We start from the raw sequence: 20,900 nt of genomic DNA on the forward strand, positions 1-20,900 counted from the left end.
GAGAGCTGAAGGACTTGGACGAAAGGCGGTTGATACCCGGGGGCGATGATCATTTTATTGTTGGAAATTAGAATGTCTGCACCAATGCACTTCGACATGAAGCGTATCTTTGGTTGCTGTAAGGCGTCTGGGAGAGGCGGGTACAATTGATTTTGGCGTTGGGCAGGAAAGGAAAAGGACCTCTAGATTGATCATGGTCTTAGGACTTGTATTTCGATATTATTGTATGATGAGCTTACAAATCTGAATGTAAGATGCCTCCTATGAGCAATGTATGTCTCACTCGTCTTTTCTCGTCGAATCATCTCGTTGGAAGGCTTGCGGCTTGTCCTCAAAAATGCAAACCTAAGGACAGCCTTGCAGGACCCACTTGCCGCTTTGAGAAGGCGCAGCATGTGATTGAGTCATTAAATACTACGCGACACTTCGGCTTTCTTTCTCGCTCACGTCACTTCACTTCGACAGCAACATCCACCATGCCGCACAGCATCAGCGAGTCGCAAGGCGACGGCGACGAAACTCCTACCAGGCTGCCCTTTCCGCCAGTCACCAAGAAGCACATCCTCAACTGCTCATACCATTCCTGGCACCCGAAATATCGCACTCTCACACCAAAGACGCGCCTTGTGCCCCTCACAAGACCTTTCGTCGACTACCTACGCGCCGATGGAATCGTTCTACCAGAAGACGACGACCCACCAGCTCAGATGACCTCAGACACCGATAGCGCCTATGTTTCCGCCTCCGATAATCCCGATGCCAACGACGATGACGAGGACGAAGATCCTTCGGCTCAGTGGCGAGAGGTACACCGCGCGATTCGAGCAACGATTGAAGAGTTGGGCGGGGCTGTCATGCCAAAGTTAAATTGGTCTGCACCCAAAGACGCAACCTACATGAACGCCAACACAATGAAGTGTCACAAGCCAAGTGACATTTACCTCCTTCTCAAGAGTTCGGATTTCATTACACATGACCTAGAGCACGCCTATGATGACTGTGTGGATGCTTCAGAAGGGGAACAACTGAGTGAGGACGACATCCCATACCACCTCGTCCTCCGCAAGGCGAACCCACATTGGAACCCATCCGTCGAGTTTCGCTGTTTCGTCAGAGACAGAAAGCTGCTGTGCATCTCACAGCGGGACATGAATTACTACCAATTTCTTCACAAGATGCAGGACAAGATTCAGTCGTTGATCAGGGAATTCTTCGAAATCCGACTTCAAAACACATTCGAGGACGATAGCTTCGTGTTCGACGTCTACATCCCACAAACTTACGATCGCGTCTGGCTAGTTGACATCAATCCGTGGGCTTCAAGAACAGATCCGCTGCTGTACAGTTGGCAAGAGCTGCTTGAGATGGACGCGCCACTTGAGGAGCCCGAGGATGAACTTCTGCAAGGCGGCTTTGTCCGACTTTCCATCGATCCAGCGAAGCGACAGCAAATGATGGATATCCTTGCCAAACAGGAGGCCGAGATGCAGGCAAGTGAATCAGTCGAGCACGCCGAGGACAGCGAGGACGAAGACTCGGCCGAGGAAGACCTCTACCTCCCGGAGTTGCGTCTCGTACACCCAGAAGATCCAGAAGCCGCGATGTTCTCCAGTACCCAGTACAGCGCACACAAGATGCCGAAAGACGTTGTCGATGCCAGCCAGTCAGGTAATGGTCTGGCAGATTTTGCGAAGGAATGGGAGAAGATTTTGGCTGATCGTCAGCGCGCTGATGCTGCGTATGACAGTGGTGACGATGCTACTTGAACGAATTGACGAAGTTACGATATCATGGTAAGAAGACCCCTAGTTCCCTTTTTCTCTCTAGCGTTCGGCATTGCAAGGCGAAAGCATCAGGGCGGCGGCGGCAGAGGTTTCAGAGTTTGAAGTGGGCAATACATAGCTGGAGGCGACTCAAAGGGTTGGAATCGCACGATGTCGCTCGACCCACGACCAAGAACAGGCTGAGGCATACGCATATTGGTGGCACATTGGCAAGAGCTCTGCGTCTCAGCTCTTACAGCAAATTGGAAGGGAGACGTGATGGCTCAGTAGAGCAATGCAGCAGGCCGCGGAGCCAAGGCAGGCGCAATATGGCAAAAGCTCTAATGAATGAACGCAGTCCATTCGAGCGCTGTCATCTTCTCTCGTCCTCCCTGACGGCGCTACCCCTAGACTTTGGACCTCTGTTCGGTCCTCTCGAAGCACCTATGGTCGTATCACCTCACTTCGCTTGACCGACGTTGACACTAGCAGGCGCGTCCTGCATCTCGAATGCACGCGCAGCATAACGCGCATCGCCAAGCAAACCAAACAGAATGAACGCATTGTTTGCTGCTCCGTGCATATGTTGCTGTTGCTGCTGTTTGATCGCCAAGCAACCTTGTTTGTCGCGACTGTATATTTGCAAATGACACAGATTGACTATAGCCAGTGACAAATCCTCCATTGGAGACATGTCGGACGACGGTGCTAACGAGTTGGTTGGATCTCTTCAGCGTTGCTCCCTGCGCGCGGAGGATCTCAATGACTCGGAGAGGTAAGATGTGAAGTTCAGGATGTCGGCGGTTGCTAATTGCAGTCAGGACTACGACCCCAGCTGCTGACCACTGTGAGAGCGAGGGCGATAGCGAGTTCGACGACTCCGACTACAGCGAGAATGACAGCCTCGATGAGCTTGCACCGCCCACTGAGGTCTCCAAAGACAACAAGTGAGTTGCCCAAGTTCTGGAGAGAAGTCTTGCAGCTGACGATGTACATCAGCGCAACGAGCACAGCCACTAGCGATGGATCCCAGGGCGCTGTCGAGAACGACAAGACCAAATCTGAGATCCCAAAAGAGCTCCTCGAAAATCGCGACCTCGTCTTCAAGCCTGCACAGCCTGACCACGGACTGAAGATCATTCTCGGCAACGCCGGACGCTTCCAGAACGTACATTTCGTCAACTGCACCTTCGAGCACACGACGATCTTCGAGAATTGTGCGCTGTTCAACGTCACCTTCACTCGCTGCCATTTCAACGGCACTCAATTCGTGAACTCGGTGATCTCGAGACTGAAAAGCAGAATCCCCAAGGACAGCGAGCTGGAGATCATCGACATCATTGACATGCAGTTCGACGGATTCCTGTGCACCAATACCTTGTTTCGAGACGAATGGCAGCTAACTCAGAAGGTTCAAGACCGCGGCCCTTCCCTCGGAGAAACCCTTCCAGGAGCACTAAGCAGACCAGAAGAGGAGGATTGGTGGATTGACAGCGATGCTGACGAGGATTCTGACGAGACACCGGAGGAACATGCTCAAGGCTTTGGAGGCATGCCCGAAGGTGTCGAAACGTACGAGCAAAGAATGCTTCGATATGCAAAAGCCCACGGAACTTCCTCCTTCGACGTCACGTTCAAAGGTTGTAAAGACGACAGTCTCAGGTTCAAGGAGGGTTCTAATGAGCTTTACACTGCTGTGCAGTTTCACAACTGCGTTCTGGATGAGGTCGTCTTTGAGAATTGCGTTGTGTATGGGGTCTCCTTTCAGAACTGCAACTTCAGAAGAGTGCATTTCAAAGACACTGTTCTGATCGACTGTGTTTTCCGGAACTGCACAGCGGATGGACTGCGTTGGGAGGGTGCGCGGCAGGTCAGTGTCATGAATCTTGGAACTAGATTCGGACCACAAGACAATGAGTGCAACGGGGTGAGACCGAAGGAGCTTTCCGACAGATCGTGGATCTCGTCCTTTGCTCCCACCGATCCTTCGGCTGGATCAGAGTCTTGAGGATGCTGGAAACCGAAGCTGGTATCACAAATCGAATGCCATTGCTCGGTAGGCTAGGCTTCATCGTGGATCGACAGGGGCTTTGAGATGCTCGAGGTTGCGGCAGTAGCAATAGTGGCTATACATTGAGGCTCATAGCACTTTCAAGTCCTCGAATTATGCGTCTGTAGCTGAATGCGAACCTATCTGCGAACGGGAATCAATGACGGAACTCTTTTCCTACTCTTCTTCACAAAAGGATCTTTCCGAAGATATACCAAGCGAATTTGCTTAAGATGTACTGCCTTGAGAGTTTGAACGTTTGCAGGATCTTGTGCACGACAACATATATGACGAAAGAAAAGACGTCTGCCCTGTGGTGAAAGCCTCCTGAGCATTGTAGCAGTAGCGGTCAAGTGAGTGAGCTATTCTGAGACGATCCCTGTCGATTTCCGAGACTGTTCCTTTTCGGGCTAGCGTGCACCTGCCGCGTCGCGAAAGCTCCCAGTTGTCATCTCGACGAGCAGCTTCACAAGCATCCGCGATCGTCGCAAACAGACACAATGGCTGGCCGAGGGGGATATGATGTCGTCGTCGACGTCGATGCAGAGGTAGTGCCATCACTACCTCCCGCAGCGATTCTGCCAAAGCTGACGAAACACAGGGCGACTTGGGGCATACCGATCTGAACGACGACCTCGAATTCCACAATTCCAGTATGCCTCTCTGGAATCATGATCGCTAAATCACCGACTAATGCACCGAATAGCGTTCGATCAGAATAATTCTCGCAACAAGATCCAACCTGACGCAAATCAATCCGGTGGATTCTCCTCGTCGAGCGCCGGTCCATCATCCTCCAAACGCTACCTCTGGTCAATCCAGTTCTATCAACAATTCTTCGATGTCGACACCACATCCGTCCTCTACCGATGCCGTAACGCGCTCTACCCTCGCACGAACTTCCTCGATGTGCTCGAAGGCAACCCAGATCTGTACGGTCCCTTTTGGATCGCAACGACTGTGGTTGTGATCTTGTTCCTCACGGGCACGATAAGTCAATACCTGGCATATCAAGGCAAAGGACACTTTGCATATGACTTCAGACTGCTCTCAGGAGCCGCAGGATTAGTCTATGGATACACGATATTTGTGCCTCTGGCACTGTGGGGAGTGCTGAAATGGAGCGGTAGCGAGAGCGCGAATTTGATGGAGTGCTGGGCACTCTATGGATACGCCAATCTGATCTGGATTCTCGTGGCGCTTGTCAGTTGGAGTCCTTTGACTGGTGAGTTGGAAGGCAGCAAGCTTGCGATGAGAGATTTGTGTGCTAACTTTGAACAGCTCTGAATTACGCTTTCACTGCAGTCGGCCTTGCCTTCTCAGCTGTCTTCTTGACACGCAACCTGTTCCCGATTGTATCTGCGATCGACGCGAAGAGGTCAAAAGTGCTACTCATAGTCGTCCTGGCCTTGCATGCAGGTTTTGCGATTGCGATCAAGATTTTGTTCTTTGCAACTGGTAGCCCGGTCTCTAACGCGGGAGACGCGCCAAAGGATGGCGGTGACGCAAAGGGGGATGCAGCTGAGCAGATGGCACGTTTGCTGTTCCGATCCTAAAGACTGCATCCAAGGTCTAATGATACCATGAAAAGCGTTGAGAGATGCCCGCGGCAGAGAAGATGCTCAGCTTTCCATTTCTGATTTCTCCACTCGTTTGATTTGAGCAACCATATGCACTGGTGCGTTGTGAAAGAACTGCGGATTGCGATTGTCCTCCAACACATGCTCGCAGCCAAGAAATCGGAGTGACGCACTAACGATGACCCCCGCCATCCACCTGCTCCGTCCCCACCGTGAAAATCATCTCGCCGCGATTGCACCTGCTGCTGCCAGCGAACCGCTCCGCTCTCTGCACTTCACTTGACTGCACCAACGAGTGCACATCCATCACTCTTCTCGCATCCACATTAGCATGCGAGCGCGAGACGACTTTCTTAATCCCGACCCACCTCCCGAGTTTGCAGGAGGCAAAACACTTCCGCACAGCACTAACAGCTGAATACCATCACATTTCCACATCCTGCAATTTGCCACATAGACCACAGTCTATCACACACCTCATCCACTAACGATCTGTCCACATCTGTCAAGATGGCACCAAAAGGCAAGAAGGGCAAGAAGGGCGGCGATGACTGGGACGAAGGTCTCGGTGAGAGCGCCGATCCGATAGCACAAGCAGAGCAAGAGGCCAAGGCTGCTGAGGCCGGCGAGGAGGAAGAAGGTGGCGGTGGTGGCTTCATGGCCATGCTCAAGAAGAACCGAGAAAAGCGCAAGAAGAAGGGCAAGGTTGCTGACAACGATTTCCTGGAAGGCGAGGACCCCACGCAAGAGCAAGACGCTGATGGCATCCCTGCAGCTCCAGCTGTGGATCTTGCAGCAAAGGCGCCTGAGGAGGCTACCATGGACGATGAGGATATCTTCGCACAGCCAGCCAAGGGCAAGAAGGGCGGCAAGGCAGCACAGCAGAAGAAGGCCGAGCCAGAGCCAGAAGAGGACGCTGAAGAGGGTGGCGGTGGCGTGAAGACCAAGGCACAGAAGGAGAAGGAGAAAAAGGAGCGAGAGAAGCAGCGAAAGAAAGAGCAAGCTGCGGCTAAGAAGAAGGCTGCTCCAGCACAACCAAAGGCAGAAGAGAAGAAAGTCGAGGCTGCGGCTCCGGCTCCGTCACTCGAGCCTCCTGCTGCCGGAGGAAAGAAGAAAAAGCTCAGTCCTGCGCTTGCAGCACTGCAGAAGCAGCAAGAAGAGCTTCGCAAACGACAAGAAGAGGAGCAGCGCGAGAGGGAAGAGCTTGCTAAGCGCGATGAAGAGGAGCGAAAGCGTATGGAAGAGGAAGAGAAGGCAAAGGAGGAAGCCAAAGCGGCCAAGAAGGCTAAGGAGAAGGCGAAGATTGAGGAGATGAAGAAGGCTGGCACATACAAGACGGAGAAGCAGCGGAAAGAAGAGGCACGCCAGAAGGAACGACTGCAGCAAATGCTGGAGTCTGGTGTGAAAGTTGCTGCGCTTGAAGGTGACACGGAGCCTAAGAAGCCGTCTTCTGTGAAGGATCAACGCAAGAAGAACCCTCGCAAGGAGGCCGAGGAGCGCAAGAAGGCCGAGCAACAGGCTCGCGAAGAGGAGGAGGCGAGAGAGCGTTTGGAAGAATTGAAGTTGAAGGAGGAGCAGGAGAAGAAGCTTGCTGAAGAGGCCGAGAAGGCCAGACTCAACGCCGAAGCCAAGAAGGACGAAGAGGACGAGCTCGAAGACTGGGAGGCAATGGCGGAAGCAGAGGAGAATGGTGTCAAGGATAGCTGGGACGCGGAGTCTGGGGATGAGAAGGCCAAGCCTGCGGCCAACGGAAAGGCGCCTGCTCAAGCGAACGGCAAAGACGACGACTCAAGTTCAGAAGAGGAGGATTCTGACTCCGATGATTCCTCCGAAGACGAGGCAGCCCTCACGGCGGCCAAGAGACAGGCAGAGCAGAGACGTCGACAGGCCCAGGAGAAGCGCGAAAAGGAGCGTGAAGCTGCTCTCGCTGCCGCGTCCAAGGACAACCTTCGTTCACCCATCTGTTGTATTCTTGGTCACGTCGATACCGGAAAGACGAAGCTGCTCGACAAGGTCCGTCAGACCAACGTCCAGGAAGGCGAAGCAGGTGGTATCACACAACAGATTGGTGCCACTTACTTCCCAGTCGAGGCTCTGCAGAAGAAGACGAACATTGTCAACCAGGATGGTGCTTTCGAATTCAAGGTGCCCGGTCTCCTTGTCATTGATACACCTGGTCACGAGTCCTTCACCAACCTCCGATCTCGTGGTTCGTCGCTTTGTAACATTGCCATTCTCGTGGTCGATATCATGCACGGTCTTGAGCCTCAGACGCTGGAATCTATGAAGCTGCTGCGCGACCGCAAGACACCTTTCATCGTCGCGTTGAACAAGATCGACCGTCTCTATGGCTGGAAGCCTATCGCCAACAACGGCTTCCGCGACTCTCTCAGCCTGCAGAAGTCCAGTGTGCAAGGTGAATTCCACGACAGACTTGAGAAGACTAAGCTCGCATTTGCTGAGCAAGGTTTCAACGCGGAGCTGTTTTACGAGAACAAGTCCATGGCGAAGTTTGTCTCGCTCGTGCCAACATCAGCGCATACTGGAGAGGGTATTCCAGACATGCTCAAGCTTCTCATCACCCTTACGCAAGAACGCATGACCAAGCAGCTCATGTATCTGACCGAAGTCGAGGCCACCATTCTCGAAGTCAAGGTCATTGAAGGTCTTGGTACTACTATCGACGTGGTTCTGTCGAACGGTATCCTCAACGAGGGTGACAGGATTGTGCTCTGCGGTACAGATGGACCTATCACTACTGATATCAGGGCTCTTCTCACCCCGGCTGAGATGAAGGAACTGCGTATCAAGTCACAATACGTTCACAACAAGCAAGTGAAGGCTGCCATCGGTGTCAAGATTGCTGCCAACGGTCTAGACACAGCCATCGCTGGCTCGCGACTGTTGGTCATGAAGGACAAGAACGACGAGGATGAGCAAGAAGAGCTCGAAGACGAAGTCATGGGCGATCTGGAGAACCTCATGTCGCGCATTTCCAAGACTGGTCGTGGTGTCACTGTGCAGGCTTCCACTCTCGGTTCTCTCGAAGCTCTTCTGGAGTTCTTGCGTGTCTCGAAGATTCCTGTTGCCAACATCTCTATCGGCCCTGTGCACAAACGTGATGTCATCACTGCGTCTACTATGCTGGAGAAGGCCAAAGAATACGCTGTCATGCTGTGCTTCGATGTCAAGGTCGACAAAGAGGCACACGAGATGGCTGAGCAAATGGGCGTCAAGATCTTCATGGCAGACATCATCTACCACCTCTTCGACAGCTTCACGGATCACATGAGCAAGCTGGCAGCGCAGAAGAAGGAAGAGAGCAAGATGCTTGCGGTCTTCCCCTGCGTACTCCGGCCGGTTGCTGTCTTCAACAAGAAGGACCCTATCGTTGTTGGTGTGGATGTCGTGGAAGGCAATCTGCGTCTGCACACACCTATTGCCGTTGTCAAGCAGAATTCAGTCACTGGCGTGAAGGACATTTTCACACTTGGAAGAGTGGTATCGATCGAACGCGACCACAAGCAATTAGACATTTGCAAAAAGGGTCAGCCTTCGGTGGCTGTCAAGATCGAGGGTAGCAACCAGCCTGGATATGGAAGGCAGCTGGAAGACAAGGATGTGCTCTACTCGCATATCTCGAGAGCTTCGATTGATACGCTGAAGCAGTTCTACCGAGATGAAGTCACCAAGGACGAGTGGGCACTCATCGCCAAGCACTTGAAGGGGCTGTTCGATGTCAATTAAACTCGAGCATTATGATTTGGAGAGGGGGCAAAAATTCACATAATCATTCGGCGTGTCATGGGTATATAGTATTTGCTTCCACAACAGCTTCACTGTGAGTATGCTATGTGAGGGATCTCTACTTCTGCAAACTCTCCAGGAGTCCATCTCCATCTTTTTTCGTCTCCACGGCCTTAAAGGCATCTCCAATGACATCGATACCTTTCTCTGCTCGCTCAAACGCTTCGGCGCTGCGGTCCGTCAAAATGGCCAAATCTTTGTCGCTGAGCAGTCCCTTTCCATCTGCGACATCTATCCTTTCGCCATCGTCTTTACTCAACAGTTTCTGTAACTCTGCAAAATCCGCCCCGCCGGAAGAGCTCGCTCCGCCCAGACTCCTGAATCGTCCCTTTTGAATCACCAACTTCTCCAATCTTCGTTTACTATCCGCTTTCTCTAGCAGCATTTGCTCCACGGTCCCTTTCGTCGCGAAGCGATATACAATTACAGGTCTCGTCTGCCCGATTCTATGCGCTCGATCTTGCGCTTGTAAATCTTGCTGAGGATTCCAGTCGCTGTCAAAAAGAAGGACTGTATCGGCTGCTGCGAGGTTGATGCCTTGTCCTCCTGCACGTGTTGACAGGAGGAAGATGTTTGTATCGCTTTCGGGGTCGTTGAAGTCGAGTATTTGTTCTTGGCGGTCGGTTTGGGCTACTGAGCCGTCGATGCGGGATGTGGGCCAGTCGCGGAGTTGTGTGCAGTAGGTTTCGAGGAGGTCGAGTTGGGTTTTGAATTGCGAGAAGATGAGGACTTTGTGGCCTCGGTCTAGGAGTTCTGGGAGGAGGCGGTCGAGGAGGAGCATTTTGCCGGATTCGGTGATGAGGGTTTCGTCGACTGGGGTGTTGTCGTCTAGGTCGAAGGGGTAGTAGAAGTTGTGGGGTGAGTTGCAGCATTGTCGGAGTTGCATGATGGGGTTTTGGAGTTTTTTGTTGGCGAGTTCTCTTTTGGCGAGGGCGAGTGTTTTTGCGCGTTCGGCTTCTTCTTCGTCTGCTGTGTCTTCTGTTTCTTCTGGTTGCGATTCTGGCTCTTCTTCGAGCTGTTTGAAGTATTGTGTATCCGAGACCTCCTCGTATTGCTGCTTCTTCTTGGCTTTTCTCGATCTCGGACCAGTGCTGGCATTCGTGGCTGGTGTTGATGCTCGGCTCGATTTTGCACTCTTGTTCGGTGTTGTCGTATCGTTGCCTGCCTTGCGCTTCAGACTGCGGCTCCTTGCGCTGGCGGGAGTTGACGCGCCGCTCAAGCTCTCAACGACTTTGTTCTCCAAATAGGCCCTGCTATTGCCTTCCAGAATCTGCTGATACAGCTCGCGTTGTGTCTGAGTCAATGGAGCGTAGAGAACATATTCGCGCTTCTTCGGCAACGAAGTCTCTACATCAGCCTTCACACGTCGCAACAGGAATGGTTTCAAGATGGCGTGCAGACTTGACACCAAGCTCTTCTGTCGGTCTTTGGACAGGATCTCCTCATACCCGCCTTTTCTCTCCAAAGCGCTGAAGTCGAACCAGGACTCAAAGGATTCAAGTTTGTCGAAAATGCTAGGCATCAGGAAGTGTAGCAGCGACCAGAGCTCGGTGAGATTGTTCTGCAATGGCGTTCCGGTAATCAAGAGTCGGTTCGCCGATTGGTATGATTGCAGTTCGCGAATCAAGCGACAGTTGAGATTTTTCAGACGATGCCCCTCATCAATGATGATAAACTTCCAGCCAAAATGGGCAAGATGTTTACGATCATTCATGCAAATCTCATAGCTGGTGCAGACAACTGGAAAGTCTTCTCTCCCAGGATTGCGAAGCTTTTTGCGCCGAATCTCTTCTCGCTCTTGCTTGCTGCCGTGATACAGCACGACTGGTATGCTGGGCGTCCATTTTTTGAACTCGGCAACCCAGTTGCTCGTTGTGCTCAGTGGAGCAGCGATAAGGAATGGTCCATTCACGCCCTTTTCTCGGAGAAATGCTAGGAAAGAAATGGTCTGAATCGTTTTGCCTAGCCCCATCTCGTCCGCTAGGATTCCATTCAATCCGTTCTCATACAGCGAGGTTAGCCAATCCAAGCCCTCCAGCTGATACGTTCTCATCAGGCCGCCAGTGACCAATTCGGGCTGCTTGGCTGATCGCAAATCTTGCATGCCAATATCTCCTGGTTTGATATCTGCATCTTTGGTCTCCTCAGCAAGAGCCTCAGTGATAGATGTCTGTCCAGCTTTTGCTTGCACATCTTCCTTCTTCATATAATCCGAAATCTTGTTTCCACTATTCGTCTTCTTCGCAGGACGTCCTCTTCGTGGCAGCTCTTTCTTGTCCCCATTTGCCACCGCCTCAGACGTGGCTGACGCCCGCGTCGCCCTCGTCTGCTGGGCCTGTGCGGCTTTCTCTGCTGTTTCCTCCCGCTTCAATGCACGTTTCCTGCTCTTCTCGTCTTTCGCCTCTTCTGCTTCTTCTTGCTGTGTCATCTGCTGAAGCATGATAGTGCTGTACAACTTGCTCTGGCTCAAGAGATATTCCAATGCCTTGTACTTCGTGTCTACGCCTTCACTGCCGCCTTTGAGATCTTTCTCTCGCTCTGCAGCCAGTTTCTTCTCGCGTTTCTCGTCTTCTTTGCGACGCAGCTCCGCCATGCGCGCCTCCTCCTTATGCATGGCTTCTGTCGGTCCATCGTCATCGGGCGAGGTGGGCGGCGTTGACTTCGCCGACGTCTCTGCTTCTGAAGACATAGTAAGAAATGCGGCCAATCTTAAACCAAGAAACAATGCAATCCTCGCGCAAATTCTAGCAAGGCATGTGCAGGGGCAAGAGAAACAAAGATGGTTTTTGCGCCAGCGACACGGTATGCGGTCATCGAAGACTCGGAAGTCAAATTGACGCGTCTCAAAGACCCTTGTACGCGTTCCTGCACGATCGAGACACCAGATCGGCGCTAAGATCTGACGCCAAGACTTCACAACACCTGCATCAACACTTTCTTGAGAGCGTTAGATACACAAATGAATACCAGTCTTGCCTTCTCGCCATCCTCTCTGTCTGACCTCTTGCAGAAATCTTGAAGACACCATCAGAGCCCTCATAATCAGTCCGTGAAGCATCAAGGCCCCCGTGACACCTAATTCCTTGCCTCTTAAAGTCAACAAAATGGACCCAAAATTCGATCTCACTATGATAAATTCGCCATGAATGTCAGGCATATTGGCGCGAGAGCACATAACACACGTTCCATCCGATCATTTGCCTTATCGTTGCTTGAGGCAGAGATGTTGGCAATTGCGCCACAGCCGGCATATATGACAGAAGCGCCAGGGGGTCGATTGCAAACTTGCTCGTGCCATACTGCACCGCGTCCGATCTCTGTAGTCTAGACACGACCATAGTAAAAGAGTAGAGTCGCAAGATGGATGGCTGAGCGCTGCTTCTTTCAAAAAGTCGATCGGCACTTACTCGATAGTACATGTGGCCTTATAGCAATGGAAACTGCTCAAGATGGAAGTCAGTCGCAGTGCGCCTGACTGTGTACTTCAGTCGTGACGACTTCGCCAGATATTCAGCAAAGCGGCAACTTCGCGCTTGCCTTTCGGGCCATATGCGAAATTCCCGCCAAAGCGTAACAGCGGGATGACTCTGGAAATCGAAAAGTTCGCTGACCTTCGCCAGCGGTATCGATTGGACCGCCAGCCATGACACACTAAAGTGCATAATTAGACTTTCAGAGAGAACCGCGGAATATCATCATTCGAAATGGACTCAGAAGCATCCGAGTAAGCTTGTAGAGTTGAGGCCGCGGGCAATACTGACACCTGTCTTCGTAGCTTTTCTGGGTCGCGCAGAAAAAGAACAAAAACTGTGCGATTTGCCGAATCTGAACAACAAGGATTCGTCACTGGACAGAACTTGAACAACGCCTTTCAGAGTCCTGCAGCTAGCCCCACGATGGCTACGACGCCTACTGAGCGAGCTGCAAAGCGCCAGAAGCGCGCAGAGAACAACAACCGCGATGGCGACGGCAAGACCGAAAAAGACAAGGGCGCCAACAGCAGTGGCCCACGAGGTGCGAGGAATGGGATGATTCTGCCCAGCTTCTCGCCCGAGAATTTCCTGATCGGCCGATGGAATCCTCCTGCGATGGACTTCTCGAGTTTTCCAGATATCTCTAGGGCTCGCCTCGCAGAAAAGGTTCGCAGGGATGACCTCGAGCGCCGGGTACACGTCGACGATGGCTCGGACGATTGGTATGGCTTTGAGGGCAGGGTGGCTTCATACACTGAACCGTGGGGGAAGGATAACGGCCAGATGGCCAGAGCGATTGCATCAAATTTCATGAACCGTGCCAAAGTCGCGCACTGGGCATCGCGCAAGTGGGCAGATTTCGAGGATGACGAGTTGACCATCCGGACACAAGCAGCGGCGCATGCTGAACCTGACCCAGTGAAGCGTATGGAGCTTCTTGCCGATTCTCTGTGCGAGGTGTCCAGACTCGAAGTATTCGAATTGATCAAGGAGCGGCTGTGCAATGAGATCTTCCTCGAGGTGTACGACCACAAGCGTCTTGCATTAGAGCGCGACAGGGAGGACAGTGTCTTGTATGCTATCGCGCATCCCGGACGCACACGAGTCTTGCCGCAAGCCCAGCGCCAACAAATTCCTGAGGGAGAGAAGACGGTGAGGACCTTTCAGCCCCAGCCCCAGTCGACAACTGGGACCTTTTCCGCCTCTGATAGGGATCGCAGAGCAGCAAAGCATCGTCTACCGAACTTCACGGCCCAGTATAGAGATGCTGAAGAACAGGCAGAGGGGTCTGCCAGGAAAACTTCGTGGTTCTCAAGATTCGTGAGTGACGATAATTCTTCTGTGTTGTAGCATCCTGCTGACAGATTGCGTAGTGCCGCAATTGCGGAGAAGACCTAAATGATGGACGCTGTCCAAGGTGTAAATTTGTTGAGGGCATGGACGACGACGAGCCAGAGTTCATCTTGTGATGAGATGAACAGCTTCATCGGCGGCAGCTCGCTGCGAAAGGCGTTACATTGTATTGCTGGCTGCGACAGGTGATGATTAATACTGCTGGCTGCAACAGGCGTTTATGGGTACTGCTGGCTGTCATGGTTGGTGGAAAGGTATAGCAGGTGTGCTACGAGACGCGTTCACCATAGGCTGTAGCTCTTGCAATTGGTACCAGGGTATTATGATCGGCTTCTTGTACTTCTCTTCGGCAATGTGGCCATGTGCGCAACTGTGCTTGAAACTTCCTGTTCCGTGCCGGAGGTGGTCAACCGGCTAAGGGCGTGTTGTGTGGGCTCTGGCAAAATCTGACAGAGCGCTAGTCGTACTGCCGGGTGAAGTTCGTGCAGGTGACAAGTGAAATGATTGAGAGATGAAGTGCAGGGATGGGAGACGCTGGTTCCAGAGATGCAGCGCAGGAGTGCGGAGAAGGTGACATCGTTCAGGCACACCCGCACCCAAGCTGCTCCACGAAGCACTTCGTTTGGTGCTTGTCTCCCCACCAGCACATCCGCACGGAGCCGTGCAGTATTTGCATTACGCCGATGAAAGAGCTATGGTACAGTAGGAAAAAGCCTGAATGGGCAATGGACAGCAAGAAAACGCGATATGAGACCAGCTTACGGGTCCAGAACAAGATGAAGCGCGTGGGCGACATGGGACATCCACGCCCACGGCTCATTGCCCGGAAGTCCTGCTCGTGTCCACGGGCACAGCATGCTACCTTACCACCAAGCGCTGCACGAGCGCGTCGATCACTCATCGTCATGTAGGGCAAGCTGAGGGCATATTCTTTCCTGCGCATACATACTGCCCACCTTCCGACTTGTCTTCCACCTCACCTTCCCTCTCCCCTTCAATGCCCACCATGGCGCTCAAGTATATCCTTTCCAGCGTCTCCTACCTGACTGCTGTCCTCGCAGCCGAGAACTTGACCTGTCCAGACTATTCGGTATACGCGAAAGAACGACATGAGCCATACTCTGAAGGCACATACCAGCTCTCCTACCAGCGACCCGTGACGCGATGTCGAACATTCAACTCTTCCGTTGTGGAAGAGGCTATTGAGCGGATACAAGGCGAAATCGCTGATCCGGACTTGAAGAGGTTGTTTGAGAATGCGTTTCCCAACACATTGGACACTGCAGTCAAGTGGAAGGGCACAGCTGCTGGGTCGGATGAGGAGTTGACATTCCTGATCACGGGTGACATTGATGCGATGTGGTTGCGAGACTCAGGTATTTGCAGATATGATGGAAGTCTTGAGAGAACATCAAGCGGCTGACTTGGAACATAGCCAACCAGGTGCAGTCCTATCTGCCACTTCTCGAGGCGTCGAGTGAGAGCAACTCCCTGGCATCTCTCTTCCGTGGTGTCATCAATCTCCAGGCTCGCTACCTACTCTTTGACCCTTACTGTAACTCGTTTCAGCCTCCAGTGGAATCCGGGCTCAACGCGAGCTTCAACGAATATGCGGCCGAAGATATTGTGTTGCCAAAATATGACAACACTACTGTGTTTGAATGCAAATATGAGCTTGACTCGCTTGCTGCATTCCTGCAAGTCTCGTAAGTAGTGACCGGGCATGAAAATCTGCCTTCGCTCACATGAAGTAGATACGATTACTACAAAGCCACCCAGGACGCTGAGTTCTTTGGCAAATATCAATGGATGAAGGCAGTAGAGGCCGTGCTCAAGACTGCGGAGGAGCAGATGGTCGGCTCATACGAGCCAGATGGGCGAGTATACAACTTGACATACCAATTCCAAAGACCGACGACCAGATCCACCGAGACACAGGCCAACAACGGCTTAGCCAACCCCTTCAACAACGGTACTGGTCTCGTGAGATCTGCCTTCAGACCAGCCGACGATGCAACAATTTACCAAGGCCTGATCCCGAGCAACATGCAGTTCTCGCGCTACCTAGCTGCAACCGCGGATATTGCTGCCAAGATCAGCGGCCAGGAAGCTCTTGCTCAGAAGATGCGCGATTTATCCGAGAGCATCAGAAACGCGATCTCAAACTATGGCATTGTCGAAATTCCAGGCTTCGGAAAGGTGTATGCATTCGAGGTCGATGGCTACTGGGGACAAAACATCATGGATGACGCCAACATCCCATCGCTGCTGTCCGCGCCCTTCCTGGGTTATCTGAATGCCAGCGATGAGGTTTATCAAAATACCAGGAAGCTCATCTTGAGTTCGGCGAATCCATACTTCATGCGCGGACCTGTCATCAACGGCATCGGTGGCCCACACGTTGGCCCAGGCTATGCTTGGCCGATGGCATCGATTGTGCGAATCTTGACGAGCAGTGACGATGCAGAAATCACAGAGCAGCTGCGAGAGATTGTGAGCAGCACGGATAGACTGGGACTGATACACGAGAGTATCAATACCTTCAATGCGAGCGATTGGACAAGACAATGGTAAGTGAAACTTGCGAGTGAATTGTCAGCATTGTTACTAACACGATGCAGGTTCTCATGGGCAAACGGACTCTTCGGTCAAGCCATTCTGGACTTGAGCGACCGCAAGGCAGATATTTTGAAGCAGAGCTTCCAGCAAAAAGAAACCTATCGTAGTTAAAAACAGATGCTGAACAGGTTTCCTGCGTTGAAACAAGCCCAATAGTTGAACGTAAAACCCTTTCCTATTCGAACTTCTCCTTTCAGTCGTCCTACGTGTGCGGCGAGTAGCATCGAGGCCCGTGAAAAGTGTATGCACATCTATAAAAGCATGAGCAGATCCAAGCTCGGGTCGTCCCGCGTGCCGAAGTGATTACTTGCAGCCCCTCTTTCCTTTCCTCGCGTCCATCTCGTTCCTTTCTGACACGACTTGGAGCATCACGACAAAAGGCATGGACCAGGCTGACAGTAGAGATGGGCGGCACTCGCCCAACAAACGCAAAAGATCGTTCGTCGCAAGAAACGTGCATCTTGCGAACATCCCAGTGGCGATAAGGCACTGACGCCTCACGCAGGCTTGTCAAGCATGCCGCGCCAAGAAGACCAAATGTGATGAGGACTCGCCTTGCAGACAATGTCGTACGCTTGGTATTGACTGCATCTACAACGAGAGTCGAGCTTTCAAGTGAGTGTGCCTGACCGAACATCTCTGCCAGGTGGCTTATACTATATTTTGCAGGCACGAATCCTCGCTCAGCGTTATCCTGGCCGCCATCAAACGCATCGAGACGAAGATTGATACTGGGCCCGATATATCCAACAGGAGACCAGGTCCCGAGCAGGTCCAGTCGAACGATGCCAGAACTCCTCAAAGGCGACAGGAGCCGTACGCATCACCTCTCAGCGAATCGCAGTCGGTAAATACATGTGCTGAAAGCGATCGTGTGAAACTATCATTCAGTGCGCACCGTATCATTGACTTCGCTTTGCAGACATCCGAGCCTGAAATATCTGATGACAGACTGCATCTGGAGTCCGAGCGATCTATTCTGCCACCCTGTAGTGCAGTTGGCCATAACAATGACACTTCGACTTGGCTGGCAGACTTGAGCCTTTCAAAGGTGAAACGACTCTGCGATCTGTATTTCGAAACCTTCAACCGAATCGCGCCGATACTGGACTATGAGTCTTTCTCACGGACGCTTGGTGTCGCAGTGGAAAGTGGGTTTGGGGTCAACCAGGAATCCTGCTTGCTGCTGAATGTGCTTTGTCTTGGTAGCTTGGCTCAATACGCATGGGCAGAGGGAGGTTTCAACTCAGTCAGTGGATCAAGGCATCGTGAGCCGCTGGATCCAGAGCCTGGTGTTGAGCATCCATCTCCTCAGGAGAACGCCGATGCGCTGCGATTCTTCGACGAAGGGCGAACACGAATTGGCTACCTCCTTGCCGAGCAAGATTTGGAGACATGCCAGTACTTTCTCCTCTCTGCGACTGTTTATGCGGTGCTACTACGACCACTCGAGGAATGGGCTATGATCAGACAGGCCTGCATGATCAGTGCCTCGTTTTGGTCATCAAACCATGATACTTCGGACAGCTACTGCGTTGATATGCAACGCAGGATCTTCTGGAATGCGCTCATGAGAGAGACGATCATCACAGACGAGCTAGAACTGCCTCGAAGCCCTCTCCAAGACCTTGAAGGACTCGTCTCCCTTCCAAAGTTCGTCCCATACAGCGACAAAAGAGCAGACCAAGGTAGCCCGGATGAGTACTACCACTGCCACTATCTCGCTCAAATTGCAGTACGAATCATCATGACGCGTATCCGAGACGAGCTCTTCTACAACAATCCATCAGTCTATCTGGCCGAAGAACTGCATCATCAGCTCGAACAGTGGCGCTCGAGTCTCCCGCGATCAATTCGCGATGACTTTGACAGTGATTCGAGTTCTCACGAGCACCCCTCGCATACTGTTGCCGTCGCAATGCTGCAGACTCGCTACTGGGTGTCAATGTACCATATCGGCAGGCCATTTCTGTACAAGGCCATCACAAATCCGGCTGAACTTACCTCTAAGGATCTTGAAATCTGCAAACGCTCTATGAATGCTGCTGTTGCATGGTTCGCGGCTTATCGGCGAGCTCTCACGATGCGCAGCTATACGCACCTGATCTTCTTTGTGTGCAGCCAGTAGGTGCGGCATGGACATCGATTTTGCACTGAGACTGACAACGAGCTAGGTTGTTCGGACAACTGCTCTTAACTCATCGTCTGAGATCGGTCACAGACGATAGAGTTCGAAGCATTGCGCCCGAAGGAGTGGACGACTGGCTACATGAGGCCTTCGCTTTCATGAAGACTACTGCACCTTACAATCCCACTATTGCCAGAGATGTGAGGGTGCTCTCTAAGCTGTTTAGCTCGGCATCGCTCTGAGAAGGAACGCTCACGACATAACCTGGATCCACTCGATGGAACATCCTTACTCCATCCATCGGTGGCCATATCCTTGACGTACCACTTTCTTATTCAGCCCACGATAGTAAAAGTACAAGACGAAGCTCAGAGAGCAAGCGAGCGCAGTAAAGCAAGCATTGACGCCGTGTCCAAGGCGATACAGAGGCGCATCTTGAGATCGGTATATCCATACGCCAGCGATCTGACCTGGTCCGGAGAAGGCGACGTTGCACGCAAAGACCAAGGACATGGCAGTTGTGTTAGTCGCATTGTCACCCACCCACGCATTGAGAGACGGAAGTGCTGCGAATACACCACTCGTTGCGAAGATGAGCAGCACATAACGCCCTGTGAATCGTTCTCCAGGGAGCACAGCTGCAGAACGTCAGCACCACTGGTCAATCTGTCTCTGCTATGTACTTACCCAAGACGATGAAGCATAGAGTGCTACAAGCCAACGAAGTACCAGCAATGAGGCCGCGCATCTGGTAACGATCCGAAGCGTATGCTGCGAGCATAGTGCACACGTATGCTACTGCATATGGCGGTACGGTGAACAGCTGAGCATGAAGACCACGATAACCCAGACCTTGTATGATTGTCGGTGCGAACAAGGACAGTGACGCCACTCCGCAGCCAATACCAGTGTACGCTAGGTAATGGCCATACATCCTCAAGTCGAGGAGTGTCGCTTTCGCATCCTTCCAGTTGATCTTCTGCTGACTGTGTCTATCAGTACCGACTCGTCGGAACAATGCTGAACCGACCTTTGATTCCGTTGCCTTCCCAGTCTCAGCTGTTGGACACTTTGTTCCTCTGCTGTCAGCCAGGACACATCTTCAGGATAGCTCGGCAGGAAGAAGATTAGACATATGCCGAGGAAGACTGCAGAACCGCCAACACTGTTCAATCACCATGCTGAGTCGACCAACCCGTTGGAGCTCCCTCAACAATGAAAAGCCACCGCCATGCCTGCAGGCCAAGGGCTCCATTCATATGACCAACCCCATATGCGATGCAACTAGTCACCATAAGCACGAGTACGCCCTCCTGGCATGAACTAGGACCTCACCCTCCAAAAGCGCCCGCCAAGGTGGCGCTGCATAAGAAGCAAGCGATACGGAACGCGCGCTCGCTGGGCTTGTACCAGAAGGTGAAGTAATACATCAGCCCAGGGAATACGCCGGCCTCAGCCGCCCCCAGAAAGAAGCGTAGCACGGTCAGACTTGTAGCATCTTGCACACCACCAATGCCAGTGCAGAAGGACCCAAACGCGATGACCAGGAAACTGATCCATTTTGCCGGACTGATAATCTTGAGAGCAAGATTGCTAGGTACTTCGAACACGGAGTATGCGACCAGGAATACCATCAACGCCACCACGTAGGCATGGTTGCTCAAGCTCAGCGTCTGCAAAATGTCGTCGCCGGAATCCGAATTGAGTATCTTGGCGTTTCCTAAAACCCGTCAGTGGAACGCTTGACATTCTCGTTGGTATCACTTACCAATGTTCGAACGATCCAAATAGCAGAGAAGATAGATGAGGATCGTTACCGGGATGAATCTGATATCAATCTTGCGGACGAGTCTATTGCAGAAGAGCGTCAACACACATGATCACGTTGTGAGGACGCGGAAGAATGTACGATTTCTCGACCTCGCGCTCATGTTCGGTCAGCTCAGAAGTGTTCTCGATGCTCTCGATCACTTCGATCGCTTTGTCGTCGTTCATGTTCTAGGATCTGCAATGAGAGGGAGTTACGTTCTGCTCAACCAGGGCTTCCGTTCCTAGGTCTCAAAAGCGCTGGACAACTACAATCGGGATAGAAGAGAAGTTCTGTTCTCACCCACAGCATCGTAACAT

The 20,900-nt window shown here is 52.2% G+C and overlaps 9 protein-coding genes across 9 annotated transcripts; 7 read left to right on the top strand and 2 right to left on the bottom strand.

Annotated features, from left to right (window-relative positions):
- Positions 1 to 476: 476 nt before the first annotated feature.
- Positions 477 to 1,766, top strand: RHO25_005296 (uncharacterized protein; the record flags this gene model as incomplete). Its single annotated transcript, XM_023596204.2, has 1 exon — positions 477 to 1,766. One exon carries the CDS (start codon positions 477 to 479, stop codon positions 1,764 to 1,766), a length of 1,290 nt encoding a protein of 429 aa, XP_023458009.1.
- A 689-nt stretch (positions 1,767 to 2,455) lies between these two features.
- On the top strand, positions 2,456 to 3,771 carry RHO25_005297 (uncharacterized protein; the record flags this gene model as incomplete). Its single annotated transcript, XM_023596205.2, has 3 exons — positions 2,456 to 2,538; positions 2,585 to 2,710; positions 2,763 to 3,771. The coding sequence occupies 3 exons, from the start codon at positions 2,456 to 2,458 to the stop codon at positions 3,769 to 3,771; spliced, it is 1,218 nt and encodes a 405-aa protein (XP_023458008.1).
- A 542-nt stretch (positions 3,772 to 4,313) lies between these two features.
- RHO25_005298 (uncharacterized protein) lies at positions 4,314 to 5,369 on the top strand (the record flags this gene model as incomplete). Its single annotated transcript, XM_023596206.2, has 4 exons — positions 4,314 to 4,361; positions 4,415 to 4,466; positions 4,520 to 5,038; positions 5,095 to 5,369. The coding sequence occupies 4 exons, from the start codon at positions 4,314 to 4,316 to the stop codon at positions 5,367 to 5,369; spliced, it is 894 nt and encodes a 297-aa protein (XP_023457039.1).
- A 534-nt stretch (positions 5,370 to 5,903) lies between these two features.
- RHO25_005299 (uncharacterized protein) lies at positions 5,904 to 9,140 on the top strand (the record flags this gene model as incomplete). The annotated part of the gene is made up of 1 exon (XM_023596207.2): positions 5,904 to 9,140. The coding sequence occupies one exon, from the start codon at positions 5,904 to 5,906 to the stop codon at positions 9,138 to 9,140; it is 3,237 nt and encodes a 1,078-aa protein (XP_023457973.1).
- Positions 9,141 to 9,258: 118 nt separating this feature from the next.
- Positions 9,259 to 11,889, bottom strand: RHO25_005300 (uncharacterized protein; the record flags this gene model as incomplete). Its single annotated transcript, XM_023596208.2, has 1 exon — positions 9,259 to 11,889. The coding sequence occupies one exon, from the start codon at positions 11,887 to 11,889 to the stop codon at positions 9,259 to 9,261; it is 2,631 nt and encodes an 876-aa protein (XP_023458013.1).
- Positions 11,890 to 12,904: 1,015 nt separating this feature from the next.
- On the top strand, positions 12,905 to 14,142 carry RHO25_005301 (uncharacterized protein; the record flags this gene model as incomplete). The annotated part of the gene is made up of 3 exons (XM_023596209.1): positions 12,905 to 12,924; positions 12,976 to 13,993; positions 14,047 to 14,142. 3 exons carry the CDS (start codon positions 12,905 to 12,907, stop codon positions 14,140 to 14,142), a joined length of 1,134 nt encoding a protein of 377 aa, XP_023458012.1.
- An 890-nt stretch (positions 14,143 to 15,032) lies between these two features.
- Positions 15,033 to 16,756, top strand: RHO25_005302 (uncharacterized protein; the record flags this gene model as incomplete). The annotated part of the gene is made up of 4 exons (XM_023596210.2): positions 15,033 to 15,402; positions 15,462 to 15,732; positions 15,781 to 16,596; positions 16,648 to 16,756. The coding sequence occupies 4 exons, from the start codon at positions 15,033 to 15,035 to the stop codon at positions 16,754 to 16,756; spliced, it is 1,566 nt and encodes a 521-aa protein (XP_023458003.2).
- A 271-nt stretch (positions 16,757 to 17,027) lies between these two features.
- On the top strand, positions 17,028 to 19,015 carry RHO25_005303 (uncharacterized protein; the record flags this gene model as incomplete). The annotated part of the gene is made up of 4 exons (XM_023596211.1): positions 17,028 to 17,099; positions 17,151 to 17,260; positions 17,315 to 18,769; positions 18,820 to 19,015. 4 exons carry the CDS (start codon positions 17,028 to 17,030, stop codon positions 19,013 to 19,015), a joined length of 1,833 nt encoding a protein of 610 aa, XP_023458002.1.
- Positions 19,016 to 19,061: 46 nt separating this feature from the next.
- Positions 19,062 to 20,768, bottom strand: RHO25_005304 (uncharacterized protein; the record flags this gene model as incomplete). The annotated part of the gene is made up of 7 exons (XM_023596212.1): positions 19,062 to 19,411; positions 19,461 to 19,759; positions 19,804 to 19,921; positions 19,969 to 20,057; positions 20,109 to 20,493; positions 20,542 to 20,624; positions 20,683 to 20,768. The coding sequence occupies 7 exons, from the start codon at positions 20,766 to 20,768 to the stop codon at positions 19,062 to 19,064; spliced, it is 1,410 nt and encodes a 469-aa protein (XP_023456525.1).
- Between the last annotated feature and the right edge of the window lie 132 nt (positions 20,769 to 20,900).

The sequence above is a fragment of the Cercospora beticola genome, chromosome 3, assembly GCF_033473495.1.
Source record: "Cercospora beticola chromosome 3, complete sequence".
NCBI lineage: Eukaryota > Fungi > Ascomycota > Dothideomycetes > Mycosphaerellales > Mycosphaerellaceae > Cercospora > Cercospora beticola.